The following is a 15,141-nucleotide window of genomic DNA, read 5'->3' as shown; positions in this document are numbered from 1 at the left end:
CTCACAGCCACCAACATGCATAATGCAGCAGTTTCAAACAAGTTTGCGCCCGGCTCACGGATTTATTGGCAAGAATTACAAAGACTAGACTCTCAAATTTAGTGACATTAAAGAGGTGATTTTTAATTAGTCTTCAAATTAAGTTAACTTAAAAGCAACCAGATCCAAAAGTTTGAAAGACAGTTACAGTGTAACTTGAAGAAATTCATATCATACTGACTGCCAATCACCTGCTGCCACATGATATCTGGACTGTCTGCCAGGTAGGACTATCAGGTATCCTTCTTTTACTGTGAAGAACAACATGACTCTGAATGTGTGTGCATATGTTTGGTATGTGTCTTTTGTCCTCTTTGCACGCTGACTTTGCTAGGAAATTGATTGCTCCATATTTCATTACACAAATCCCAATGAGTGTAGCTGGCACTTGTATTTAGCTGATCCCTTTCTGAATAGGTTTCGATTCATTTTAGGAGATTTAGTTTTCCATTGTTTTCACTATGAGCATTGGTCTATAAGCCTACTAAAGTTGAGCAAACTCTTAAAATGTTTGTCAACACAAAGATTGCATGCTGACATCGAGGACAAAGAGCTAATTAAAGTACAAGGTTATAAACTCAAGCCTCTAATTAGTTCACAGTCCCCAGTTATGGAATACAACTCGTGTGTTCCTCACCTTCAGCTATTTCCCACGTGTATGCAGTTTGGCACAAGTCCCTTTAAGATGATATTACAAATTGCTTTTAAAATTTCATGTTTTTTTAGAATGAAGGATTGCTATCTGTATATAATCTCAGTTTTCCAGCCAATTTTACTGTGTTATTGGACTTGGTGAATACTTGCCTATTTGTAACCAAAAGCTCTTCAATGTGAGAAGTTCTCAACATGAGATCTTTGACTTTCAGGAAGTATTACTGGCAAAAGCAATGTAATTTGCAGGTCTGTTTATTTATGTGGACCTCTGTTAATTTTCAACAAGAATTTACATTTAATTAGGCTACATTTTAAAATCAATTTGAGTGTTGTCGCTCTCAGTGTGCGATGGTTGGTGAATTCTTAAAGGGAGTTGTGCTGTAAAGGACTTTCACTGTTACTGATCATGAAATTCTATCAGAGTCCTCTGCAGAAAATTTTTAATCTTTATAGATTGGAAATCACTGTGAGCAGCGTAATTATATGCACACTTAATGCAGGATTATCAGTTTCTGTGGTCCATTATTTCAATGTATGCATTGAAAATAAATTGACCAAATTCATCTATTAAAATAATAGAAACAGGAAATTGATATGAATACATCAGTGTTCATTCGAAAATATTACTCTTCGTAATTTCCAGACATTATTTTCCAGATATCAGAGTCCAGCTGAAATTATTTTTTTGTCTCTCATTGCTGCTGGAGTTTTAGAAAGCTCACTGACTTCTGTGTTACTCTTAACTGTTTCTCATGACCATTTGATACAGTAACTTTGATTCACATTAATATGATTCTTGTACTGAATAGGGAGAAAGTGAGGGACTGCACGTGCTGGAGATCAGAGTCGAGAGTGTGGTGCTGGAAAAGCTCAGCAAGTCAGACAACATAATCCCTTCATCAGGAACCAGCACCACACTCTTGACTCTGATCTCCAGCATCTGCAGTCCTCACTTTCTCCTAGTTGATTTCAACCCTACTGCGTTCTCCTCCTCTCTCCTAATGAAGGACTTACACCCGAAACATCAGTTCTCCTGCTCTTTGGATGCTGCCTGACCTGATGTACTGAGGAGCCAAGATATACTCATATTTATATTAACACTAACAATAAGACGTCATATTTGACAATTTAGATTGATAAAGTTTTGAGATAGTCCACATTGATCAGTACTATAGTGTGTAGGTACCCAGTCTCATCCACTTAGTGAGACCATGTTCGTGACTAGATAACTGAGGGTACCAATGTATTATGTTATAGTAATATTCTCTATCAGTGCAGACAATGTGAAACATAAGAACAGCTTGGGTGATTCAGTTCTTCAGGCCTACAATAGCATTGAATTATACCAATTTATATAATAAATGTTTTTGCTCAGATTTGTTTCCCCTATTGCCACTAATCTGAAATGAAAATCTATCAGTTTGTTTTGAAATTTTCAATTAGCAATGCCTCAACGTCTTTTAAGGTGAGATAGTACCAGTTTTTTGCTACTCTTTGTGTAAAGGGGATTTTCTACCATCAGCCTTTGAATGACCAAGTTCTAATTTTAAAGCTGTAGCCCTTTGTCCCAGAACTAAAGTTTTAGCATTATGGAACAGTAGAGGAAATTGATATTCACCTCAGCTCTACCCTAATTGCTTGAGTTGAACATCTAGTTTGAGGTGGTCATGAGCACCAACATGTTTGGAAGGATGACAACAAAATTGTTTCTCGTGTCAACAAAAAGAAACAGTGTTAAGGGGAGGGTAGATCAAAGAAATCAAATAAAATAATAGAGAAATTTGCCTGCACTTTGCAACAGTGGACTCTAAGCATATGACATAAAGGTAGAGGAAAGAAGCAACTGCTCAAAAGTGTTTTTTAATTCTGTAAAATCTAATCAACTAATTAGAAAAGATAAAGTTTGGAAATCCCTTGAAAAAAATGAAAAACTGGTATTATCAGTATCCAGCCAGCTTGAAGCAAGTCCAGTATTCTAAACCACCCAATGGCAAAATGGCCTCTACCTATTGGTCGGAGGCCTCAAATACCTTTGATGGAAGTGAGCACTACAAGAGTTAATTTCCATTGGCTTCAATTATTACTGCTGTATCTGTTTTTTCAAATGCTTCTTTAAACTTACCTTTTAATAACCGAATGATCTTTCGGTGGTACAGTGTTCTGGGTCCATTCTACTCTCAATTGATTTGCACTGATTGATCCAGTGAGAATCTTACCCACTGAAACTTTAGAGGAGACTCAAGACTATGTGATTCTCTTAGCAAGTGTTTGTCAAGGGAGAGGACATTGAGACCTGTTGTTGAAAAAAATATTTTAATTAACTTAGTCTTTTATGTTAGGGTAATTATGCCCTAGACAGTAAACAAATCATTTTTGTAAATTTCCATCGTGCTTACTGTGAATCATTCAATTGAAAATTGTTGCTTTTTAATGCTAGCATTTTAAAATATGTAATGATGTTCTGGTGATCTTTCTGTGATTCAGCTTAGAATTAAGCTTACTAAAGACATGTTTTTGGTTAGAGTTAGGGTAAGATGATGTGAAAAATAGTGTACATAGTGTTTAATATTTATGCACAATGCCTTGGGATGTCTTATTGTGTTCAAGGTGCTACATAAATGCAAGCTGTTGTTATAGAGCACAATCATGGTTGACCAGCTTAAGAATATATGAAAAGTTCAATTAAACAGGTAGCTGCATAGCACCTTGATGATTCATGTTAGAATACAGAGTAAAAAGAGATTTCAAGACTGTAATGAAGTTTGGAGGTTAAATGTAGAGCTGGAAGACATGAGTTTTGCTGTTACCTGAACCTCATGATTAAATTACTGCCTTGCAATCATTTCCAATGATCCTTTATTCTCTGTGTTAAATGCAGATGCACATATGTCTAAATGATTAACAGATGTAGGAAAGTTACCTGTGCAGTGTTTTTGACCACTGTGACTTTTGTTGAGATAAATAAATACCAACTAACCAGGATATTGTTATTGGACCTCTATGTTTCCTAGATCAACCCACCAACCTTTTCAATCAGAAATTCAAAGAAGGATACCTTTTCTAACCGAGATGTAAATTATCCTATCAAAACTCCATGATTACACAAGTGCTTGAATAACCCTGACCATTGAGTTAATCCTTTAATCCTTTCACACCTGCTTCTTGACATCCCTCGAGCCTTCTCCCTCAACACTTGTACCTTTTAAAAAATGTTGTGCGATATAGTTCATTTTCTGACTTTTTCCTTTATACTTCCTTTTTGTGTGTGTGTGTGTGTGTGTGTGTGTTCAAAATCACAACATTGAAAATAGTCGAACACAATGACAGAAATAATTATTTTGCGTATGTGTTGCTACTCCAGACGAAGAGCCTGATGTAGAAGGGGTAGGAGCTGATTTGAAAAGAATATTTGATCAAAATTGAACATTCTCAAAGTGCAGGGACAAATATTGTGTATATATGTAATTCTTCAAAAAGCTAGTTGATTGATCTGCACAAATATTATGTTCATAATTTATTCTGACTTTTAAACTGTCTCTTGCTAAGCACTTGGTATAATTTGAATCAGGAATTAAAGGTGACTACCATTTGTGCGTACACATTATAAAGATGATTTTTTTTTCTCTAAAACATTCCTGCCTTCCATCCTGAAGGCATTGAGTCATTTCCGGGAATATGGTTTGATAAGCCCTGCGCAATCTCACTTAATTTGTATGTATAAACCTAGACAGTGAGCTTAGTAGTCTATTTGACCATATTTCCCATAGCCAAGCCTGAACGCAACTTCAAACAAATTCCATATGCACTTCCAGCATCAGTACTTGTGTGGTGACCAGGAAAAGGAATTTCAGGCACTTATTCCCTCCCTAACCCCAGGGCCTTTGATACTAATGACAGCTCAGCCCAAACAGGAGAAAAACTTGGACCTTTTGATTGTTAATTGACTTACGGAGCTAAGCCATCAGGAGTGTTTACTGTCAGTTTGTTGATGTGCATTTTCTTTTTTGGAAGGATATTTTAATCACTTATTTCCAATAGTTCTACCTCATAAAACTTGGCCAATAAATAGTGAGCTGCTCTGAATTGTTGTCGTATGTAATCATGTGTAAGATGTGAAAAATAGTCAAGGTAATTACAAAATTACTATTCTCATCAACTGTTTAGTCAAGAACTATGAATGTTTCGGTTATAACCTGTTTAGTAATTTGTAAAGTCACTCTCTGGATTGAAAGCTCTTCAAATTGTTATCATTGCTACATTTAAACTGCTTACCTTGGCTGCTCTGTTTATTAAATCTTGCATCAACCCAGATGACACTGAGGCAGCCACTTGTTATCAATGACTAGTGAAGAGGAACTGCTTTTCTCCATTCTATCTCATTCCTCTGGGCGAAAGGTAGTGACGAGAAGCCCCACACACCAAATTCTTATTAATGACAGCTCATGTATTGAATGTCTGTGTTTGTAGTGGATATTAGGTCTCTGTTGTATTAGTCTGTTTGCTGACTAAGTGCTCTACATTGACATGGTCGGTGAGACAAAATAATTCCCATGTCTCACAATACTTTTCCAATTCAGGAATGGTTCTTCCACGTCCGAGGATCTGTTCTGGAAGTTAGATGCACTGCAGATGTTTGTTTATGATCTACATTGGCCAGAACCTGAATTTTCCCAGCACTTGGACCAGAGACTCAAACTCATGGCCAGTGACATGATTGAAGCCTGCGTGAAAAGGTAAGTGCAGTATTACGAGATTCGTTAACAAAACAGCTTTGTGCTTTTCAGCATTGTTCGATGAAGCAATACACCATCAAGAATATAGGATTGAGGGACATAATCCAGGGCGAGCATATGGCTAAAAAGGTCACAGTGCAACAATTGCCACTGGCCTTATTTGTATATTACAAGTAAACTACAGGCCCATCAGTGATTCCAGAGACTGTTCGCTGAGGCATACCATGATTGGCCAAGATTGGTGGCTAGATATCAAAGATAAGTTTGGGGAGGGAAGCAACTGAGTACAGGGTGTGCAACTGTAGGCTAGCAGTAGCCTCCAGAGATATACTCAAGTAAAATGTTTAAGTTACCCTTTCAGTGGTTTTGAAGATGCCTACAGTAACCACTGAATTGACAACTGTACTCCAGAGAAATTTCCCACAGTGTACAAGATTTTCAACAGCAGTCACTACGGGTCTCAAATAAGCATTATGCCCGACCTGAAGAAGCAGTGAAACTACTGCCCATTTCAAACCTGTTCACTGAATGTATACAACATACATCATATCCAAGAATCACAGAATTGTTGTGGTGCCAAAGGAGGTCTCTGAATAAGCATTACTTAATGTCATTCTTTTACTCTTTACCCATAGCCCTACATTTCTACGTAAGTGGCATTAAATGCTATCATGAACTCCTCAATTTAACCTGCCTCCACCACATTTCCAGGCAATGCATTCCAGACCTGGATCATTTGCTGTGTGAGAAAGTTTTTGTTGTATTATATTTAATTCCTTTGCAAATCATTTTAAATCTGTCATTGTTGATCCTTTTATGAGTGGGAACACTTTTTCTCCTTCTGCTCTGTCCAGATTGCTCATGATTTTCAAAACTTTTGATAAATTTTTTCTTAACCTTCTCATGCTGTAGGGATTCTATAATTCTCCTCTCAAAATAAAAGTTCCACCTTCTCCAATCTTTCTTCATAATTGAAGTATCCCTTCCATGGAACCACTCTTCTGCACTCCAATGTGCTCACACTCCTTTGAAAGAGTAGCGTCCAGAACTGTGTGCAATCTAACTATATCTTATATAGGTTGAGCCTTACCTCCCTTCTTCTGTACTCTGTGGTATGTTAAAGAATATTGTATGCTTTAAAAACCAAGGTCACCACCTGTTCTGCTTTAATGACTTGTGTACTTGCATCCAGGTCTTGCACATCATTCAGAATAGTGCCCTTTCGTTTATACTGTCTGTTTTAAAATTGTTTTTTCCTTCCAAAATGCATCACCTCACACTTCTCTGTATTGAATTTCATCTGCTGCTTTTCCATGTGCTCTACCAACCCATTGAAGTTCTTCCAAAATTTTACACTGTCTTTATAGTTTACAAGGCTTCCAATTTTTGTATCTTCTGCAGTCTTTGAAATTGTGCCCTGCATGCCAAGGTCGAGATTATTAATCAGGAAATAGTAAGGATCCCAATACCAGTTTCTGTGAACATCTACTACAAATCTTCCTATAACCTGAAAAATACCCATTGATCATTACTGTTGTTTCCTGTCACTCCAGCAATTTTGTATTCATGTTGCTACTGTCCTTTTTATTCCATGAGCTGTAACCTTTCTCACAAATCTGTTGTGTGACATAGTATCAGGCATCTTTTGGAAGTCCATCTGCAATGGAGCAACAGCATTGCCCTCATCAACTCTCTGTCATCCCTCAAATGGGGTGTAACACACTTTTGATGCAGGGTGAGCATGCCTAGATCACATTGCTGTATTGGGTTCAACAGTGCACATTTCACCTGGAAAACTGGTACTGTCCAATTGAATTTCAAGTTAAATGAATGCAGTACATTTCTTTCTTGGGTAAGACCATAGATAATTTATGGTATTTGATTGATGGGTTGTTTGGTTAAAAAAAAATCACCATTGGGATTTAAATGCTTTTGCTAAAGGGGAGTATGGCCATATGGATAAAACTTTTACAATTGTTGGCAAAATACCCATAACCCTGCATATTATTAACCAAGATGGTGCCAAAGAATGGCAACTTTGCACACTTGTCACTGTACTCCTATGCACATGACAATCAAATCTAATCCTAATTTTTTTTTGACAGTTTCTTGCTAAACATTTTTGTGAACATCTTCTCCTCTATTCATCTGGACTTCCCATTTAGCAGTGGTCATGGGGATAAGTAAACTGACCCATTTCCCCGAATCTCAACTCGTGACAACTTCATTTTATTGAATGTTGCATGTGGTCATAGATAGGGAGAAAACAAATCTTTCTCCGGATTTCATTTAAAAACTAAGCAGTGAATCAGATTTCAAAATGGCTTCATTTGGTTTCTTATTTTCTGTTGATATTCACGTTTCCAATAAGCCTTGAATTCTAATGGCATAGTCAAGGAAACTTGCTTGGTATTATTCAGCTGAAGAGTTATGGAAGCACATTTGAGAACAGCAGGCAGCTATTTAATCCAAGGTATTGTAGAAATCTCATTTAAACTGTCTGCAGTGAGTCAGCTCTCTTACTGTTGGACTGAATGATTCCTCAGTGACTCTTCAAGTGGTGTCATTTGTACTCCTGCATTATGCAAAAAGCAAAGGGAAACAAGGCTTAGATATTTAATGGAACCTGCTCATAGAGCTCCCTACTCAAAAGTGATCAGTATTAGTTTGTGCATTCTGTGGAAGATTTCCATCCTCAGCTAGCTTTCATGATTCAAATTAAATACTTCACAGTCTTGTTTTAATCTGAATGAATGAACAAATGTTTTGCCCAACTGTGCAAGTCTGGGAATATTCCACACACGTATATAGTTAATGGAATTGTTTTGAGAATGCATGTGGTTGGTCTATGTTGCAAATTATTTTGAATATCAAAAGCTGGACTGTGTTATCGAAAGATCAATTTTTCAGAATTTTCTAAACTAGTTTTATGAAATGTTTTGCAAGTCACCTCAAAAAGTTTGATGAAAGTGTTTGTTTCAAAAATTATAATAATAGCATGTATGTCCTTTGATAGTAAGTGGAAATTTTATTCTGCACTTTGGTCTGTAAATATTAGAGGGATATTTCCTTCAGTGTTGGAAATAGGGACATTGCATTACAGCTGAACCTTACACTATCCACAAACTGAAGTTTCAATAAAAAGTCATATCAGCCGCAAAATGATAACTCTGTTTCCTTCTCCACAGATGCTGGCAGACTTGCTGAGTTAAACCAGTACTAGCTGTTTTAAGTTCGATCTCCAATATTCACAGTGCTGTGCTTTTAATTCACAGTTTAGAGCCTATCTGTGAATGCACATTTCAAGGGTGGGGGGGGGGGGGGCGGGTTGCAAGACTTGTGGTTCAGTACATTTCCCATTCTCTGTTAAGAATTTGTGGTCTCAGAGATCAATCATGGTGTCTTACTACTACCCCCATTTTGCTTAATTTGACACAGATCAAACATTGCATTAGGATCATCCAAGTTTATATGGCCTGGGAGGTATTGATATTGTAATACAAATCCTTGCAAAGCTACAGTTTATAAGAGAAATAAACTTGATGAAGAAGCATATTCGAGTAAACCAAGCTGTGTTTTATGAAGCAAGTTGAAGCTATTTTCCCCCCTCGGATGTGACAACAAAGGAAAAATGCTGTCTCCAGGGAATATAATCCTTTCAGTTGCAGTTCCATAAACCTATTTAAAGAATAATAATCACAGCTGTTGAGAGAGAGTGACAAGTTAATAAAAGCTTTGGGTTTCTGGGGCTGGATTACGTGTGTATGAAAGGTATTTGTTTCTGTTATGCTGGCACACTGAACTTCCCTGATAGCTCTTCAAGTTAATCCAGTGAGTAGTTGAGAGCCTTACAGACCAGAAAATCGACAGGTTGGTTACCTGGTCCACGAGGGTAAAAAAGGAACATAGAATGAAGGATAAAATGGGGCCTAAAAAAAAATCTATTTTCACTACCATCGCAGTGAGAGGTGTCTTGGTAGTACATCACAGGAGCTGTTGCGCAGGCAGAGCAAAAATTAGGAAGGTAAATGGAAAGTTGTCTATCAAGAGGAAAATGGGATAAAAAAACAGGAAGTTTTGCTGCAGTTGTACGGATCATTGTTGAGATGATATCTGGAGCACATTGAGTAATCTTAGTCTCCTTACTTGAAAAAGAATAGAATAGTATGAAAAGCATTCAGAGAAGTTCACTCACTGGGTCACTAAATATTTTAACGTGAGTTTAGTTTGATTTATGACTAACAAGAGACACAAAAAGGGTTTAGCAGTGTAGTACAACTGAGGACACAAACAGATCAGGAACAATCTTATTGACTAGCAGAACAGACTTGAGGGACTAAATGTTCCACATCTGCTGCTACTCCATAATGTGTACATTTGCAAGAGAATCCATCAAAATGTTAAAATATAAGTGCATTTGATACTGAGGATGAACCAAAATGAATAAAAATTCTGAATGACTACCTCTGCCATGAAGCGTCATGAGCTGTGTTGCAAAAGAATTAACCTAAGCAAAATCACTGACTTCGACACAGACGTTATTGAAGCAATAGGCAGACTGAGAAGGCTTAAGACCCAGAGGTAGTTGGTATTCATTTGAGAGAGCTGCGAGAGTGAAGAGACTTCTGGCCACGTATGTGCAGTTTGAGAGACAGTGACTGGACACTGGATGGGGCAGCGCAGTAGCTCAGTAGTTAGCACTGCTGCCTCACAGCACCAGGGATCCAGGTTCAATTGCATCCTCAGGCGACTGTGTGGAGTTTGCATGTGTCTCCCCATGTCTGCATGTGTTTCCTCTGGGTGCCTTGGTGTCCTCACAAGTGGATTGGCTATAGTGTCCAGGGATGTCCAGGCTAGGTGGGTTTACCATGGAATATGCAGTGTTTATTGAGGGGGGGCGGGGGTGGAATCCTATTTGGAGGGTCAGTATGGATTCAATAGATCAAATGCCTGCTCCTGCCTGTAGGGATTTTATGGCTGGCCAATGGTGTACTTAAGACAGGTTAATTTGTGTTACCCATATCCATAAAAATAGGACCAAAATGGATATACACATTTATAGCTGAAAATGTGTTGCTGGTTAAAGCGCAGCAGGTCAGGCAGCATCCAAGGAACAGGAAATTCGACGTTTCGGGCACAAGCCCTTCATCAGGAATGAGGAAAAGGCTCCTTATGAAGGGCTTGTGCCTGAAACATCGAATTTCCTGTTCCTTGGATGCTGCCTGACCTGCTGCGCTTTAACCAGCAACACATTTTCAGCTCTGATCTCCAGCATCTGCAGACCTCACTTTTTACTCATACACATTTATAGACCTAATAATCTTAATTCCATTTCATAGGAATTATAGAATTGTTTTCTGAAAGTAAACTCTGTGCAATAGTGAAAAGCAAATATTATGGATTCATAAAAGGGAGATATTTCTCATCACTTTTTACCACTTTTTCACAAAAGTGGCAACCCAGTCAGGCTGCATGAATGCCTGTATTGTGACTTACTGAACTAAATACATCAGGATGCAATTGAGAGAATTAGGATTCTTCATGTCTTAAAGGTCAACGTGTCCCAGAAATAGTCAATCAAATATTGAACAACTCAGCTCAACCAGTATAGTTCAAGTCAGAGGAAGATGAACGTGTACAGTGCTTTGTATCACTTTGGGTGCTGCAACCCTACTGGTTGGAACCGTATCCACATAAAGGAAAAGAGTTGTGATTATTGGCTGTCAGTCTTCTCGGCTCCAGAACATCACTTCAGCACTTCATCAGGATAATCCTGGGCCCAACCATCTTCAGCTGCTTCATTCATGACCTTCCATCCATCGTAAAATCAGATGTGGGGAATCTGACGATTGCACAGTTTGAATGTTTCTGTTGCTAAAGTGAAATTAGCTGAAGTGATTTTCACGAGGTCAGCCAGGCGAACCTCATAGAATGTGAGTTCCCTGACTGGGGCTGTTAATCTGGTCCAATCTGGAAGCCCTGGCTAACAGAGACAAACAGGAGTGTCAGACATCCTGTTCACTGAGAAATGGCTCTGAGGGAGCTGGATCAGTGTCAAGGCCTTTCTACATATGCATAAAGGGAGACTTGGTGATGGAATACTGGCCTCTGTGGCATTATCTCAGTTGCAACAAGAAGAAATTCATTTCCAACAGTTGTCTTTGAGTTGTGGTAAGCAGTTCAGGCATTCTGCCATTATTTGGGATGCTTGATTCCTTCGATCTTGCCATCAAAGACTGGAGACAGTGTGTGGAAAGAATGTGCTTTTTTTTCAGGCAAAATTGCATCGGGCAGATGAAAAGCAATGAGTAATTCTCCTGACAGCTTGTGGACCCACAGCTTTTTCTGTTGTTGAGAGCCTAACTTTGCCTGAGGTACCACACACTAAAACCCTTCAAGAGTTGATGGATTTAGTTCAGTAATATTACGAACCCAAGCCTCCCCTAGTCGCTTTTACTCAGCAATTCAAGAACCAGCGGAATGCATCTTGGGGTTTTTGATGACGTTAAGATGACTGGCTGAGATATGTGGCTTTGGTTTAACCCTCAATGAGATGTTGAGAGACTGTTTAGTATTTGGGATTAATGATGTAAGCATGCAAAAGCTCCTACTAGCTAAAGCCTAACTGGCTTTCAAACAGGCACTACCACAGGGTTTTATCATTGGAAAATGTGGCAAGTGGAGCATGAGAATTGCAGGGTGTTCTGATAGATGTGGACACCCTCACCAGTCTGACTGCGCTTGGCTGAACACCACTTGTGTGAAGGCAATTGTATAGTCTCACTCAGAACATATCCTGAACAGAGGGACTCTAGGTCAGCGCACAGCAAAACCCAAGACAAAGCCAAGCCTTCACCAAACAGTTAAAATTATCTTCAGGCTCCAGGTCTGCAAGCTACTGTAGTTGCTGCATGTATGCAGACTGGAGACAACAGAAGAGTCCTAAATTGAGTAAGAGAACTCATAGACCGGTATCCAGGAGAGTGCATATCCTGGAATATCCACCGACACTTGGTTTGGAACAGTTAAATTATTTATCAACATCCAAATCAGAACCAATCAAAATAAACATCTTGTTAAATGGTCACCTGGTTCTGATGGAGGTCAATACTGGCACGGCACTTCAATGATGGCAGAATGAGTCTTTGACAACGTTCGCTCTCGATTCTGACCCTTAAGGTCACATAAGACCGCAGTAGACTGTAAACCTACACCAGGGAGATTATAGGTACAATTTCGGTTCCGGTTTCTTATGAGCAGCAGCTGATTCAGTCACCGCTGATTGTAGTCAAGGGCTTGGACCCAAGCTTAATGGTTGAAAAAGATTTGTCTAGACTAGTTCAACATTTTTTGATTAGAAAATGGCTGCCTGAGTGAAGTCCTAATTAAATAGAGTCATAAAGATGTACAACACAGAAACATTCAGTCCAACTCATCCATGCCAACCAGATATCCTAAACTAATCTAGTCATGTTTGCCAGCACTTGGCCCTTATCCGTCTAAACCCTTCCTATTCATATACACATCCAGATGTTTTTTAAATGCTGAAATTGTACCAGCCTACACCACTTCCTCCAGCAGCTCATTCCATACACGCACCACCCATCTGTGTGAAAAAGTTGCCCCTTTGGTCCCTTTTATATCTTTCCCATCTCACCCCAAATCTATGCCTTCTAGTTCTGGACTCCCTCATCCCAGGAAAAAGACTGAGTCTATTGATCGTACCTTTTCCATTCGTGATTTTATAAACCCCTATATGGTTACACATCAGCCTCTGACGCACCAGGGAAAACAGCCATACCCTGTTCAGCATCTCCCTGCAACTCAAATCCTCCAACCCTGGCAACATTCTTGTAAATTTCTTTGAACCCTTTCAAGTTTCACAACTTCTTTCCGATAGGAGGGAGACCAGAATTGCATGCAATATTCCAACAGTGGCCTAACCAATGTCTTGTACAGCCGCAACATGACCTCCCAACTCCTGTACTCAATACTCTGACCAAGAAAGGTACGCATAAGAAATGCCTTCTTCACTATCCTATCTACCTGCGACCTCCACTTTCAAGGAGCTGTGAAGCTGCACTCCAAGGTCTCTTTGTTCAGCAACACTTCCCAGGTCCTTATCATAAAGTGTATAAGTCCTGCTCAGATTTGCTTTTCCAAAATACAGCACCTCGCATTTTTATCAAATAACTCCATCTGCCACTCCTCAGCTCATTAGCTCATCTGATCAAGATCCCGTTGTATTTTGATGTAACCTTCTTCGCTGTCTATCACATCGCAAATTTTCATTTTATCTGCAGGCTTACTAATTCGTATGTTCAAATCCAAATCATTTATATAAATGACGAAAAGCAGTGGGCCCAGCACCGATCCTTGTGGCACACCACTGGTCATAGGTCTCCAGTCTGAAAAGCAACCCTTTAACACCATCCTCTGTCTCTTATCTACCAGCCTGTTCTGTGTCCAAATGGCTAGTTGTCCCTGTATTCCATGAGATCTAACCTTGCTAGTCAGTCTCCCATGAGGAAACTTGTCGAATACCTTATTGAAGTTGATGTAGAACACATCTACCACTCTACCTTCATCAGTCCTCTTTGTTACCTCTTCAAAAACCTCAGTCAAGTTTGTGAGACATGATTTCCCATGCACAAAGCCATGCTGACTCTCCAAATACTCTTTGAGATGTACAGCACGGAAACAGACCCTTCAATCCAACTCGTCCATGCTGACCAGATATCCCAACTTGTCAGCACTCGGCCCACATCCCTCCAAACCCTTCCTATTCATATACCCATCCAGATGCCTTTTAAATGTTACAATTGTACTAGCCTCCACCACTTCCTCTGTCAGTCCGTTCCACACACGTACTACCCTCTGCGTGAAAAAGTTGCCCCTTAGCTCCCTTTTATATCTTTCCCCTCTCACCCTAAACCTCTGCCCTCTAGCTCTGGATTCCTCCACCCCAAGAAAAAGTCCTTGTCTATTTACCCTATCCATGCCCCTCATGATTTTATAAACCTCTATAAGGTCACCCCTCAGCCTCCGACACTCCAGGGAAAACAGCCCTAGCCTGTTCAGCCTCTCCCTATAGCTCAATTTCTCCAATCCTGGCAACATTCTTGTAAATCTTTCCTGAACCCTTTCAAGTTTCACAACATCCTTCCGAGAGGAAGGAGGCCAGAATTGCATGCAATATTCCAAAAGTGGCCTAACCGATGTCCTGTACAGCCACAACATGACCTCCCAACTCTTGTAATCAATACTCTGTCCATTAAAGGAAAGCATACCAAACGCCTTCTTCAGTATCCTGTCTGCCTGAAATTCTACTTGCAAGGAGCTATGAACCTACAGTCCAAGATCACTTTGTTCAGCAGCACTCCCTAGGACCTTACCATAAAGTGTATAGGTCCTGCTAAGATTTGCTTTCCCAAAGTGCAGCAGTTCGCATTTATTTAAATTAAACTCCATCTGCCAATCCTCAAGCCTATTGGCCCATCTGATCAAGATCCTGTTGTAATTGGAGGTAACTTTTCTCGCTGTCCTCTACACCTCCAATTTTGGTATCATCTGCAAACTTACTAACTATACCTCTTAGGCTCACATCCAAATCATTTATATAAATATGCAAATGTTTTTCAGAAAACTTTAGGAGCCAATGCTACCTTGCCTGCTGACCAGGAAGCATTTCCATGATTGTGGTAGGACCACCATC

The 15,141-nt window shown here is 39.4% G+C and overlaps 1 protein-coding gene across 4 annotated transcripts in view; it reads left to right on the top strand.

Annotated features, from left to right (window-relative positions):
* cadps2 (Ca++-dependent secretion activator 2) overlaps nucleotides 1-15,141 on the top strand; it is a 727,075-nt gene that overhangs the window by 616,200 nt on the left and 95,734 nt on the right. For all 4 annotated transcript variants that reach the window (XM_060839929.1, XM_060839928.1, XM_060839926.1 and 1 more), the window contains one exon: nucleotides 5,271-5,426. In XM_060839929.1, the coding sequence (XP_060695912.1) occupies nucleotides 5,271-5,426 (156 nt within the window). The remainder of the gene's footprint in view (nucleotides 1-5,270; nucleotides 5,427-15,141) is intronic.

The sequence above is a fragment of the Hemiscyllium ocellatum genome, chromosome 19, assembly GCF_020745735.1.
Source record: "Hemiscyllium ocellatum isolate sHemOce1 chromosome 19, sHemOce1.pat.X.cur, whole genome shotgun sequence".
Taxonomy (NCBI): Eukaryota; Metazoa; Chordata; class Chondrichthyes; order Orectolobiformes; family Hemiscylliidae; genus Hemiscyllium; species Hemiscyllium ocellatum.
Note: the sequence above shows the minus strand (reverse complement) of the source record. Positions and strands in the feature narration are given on the sequence as shown.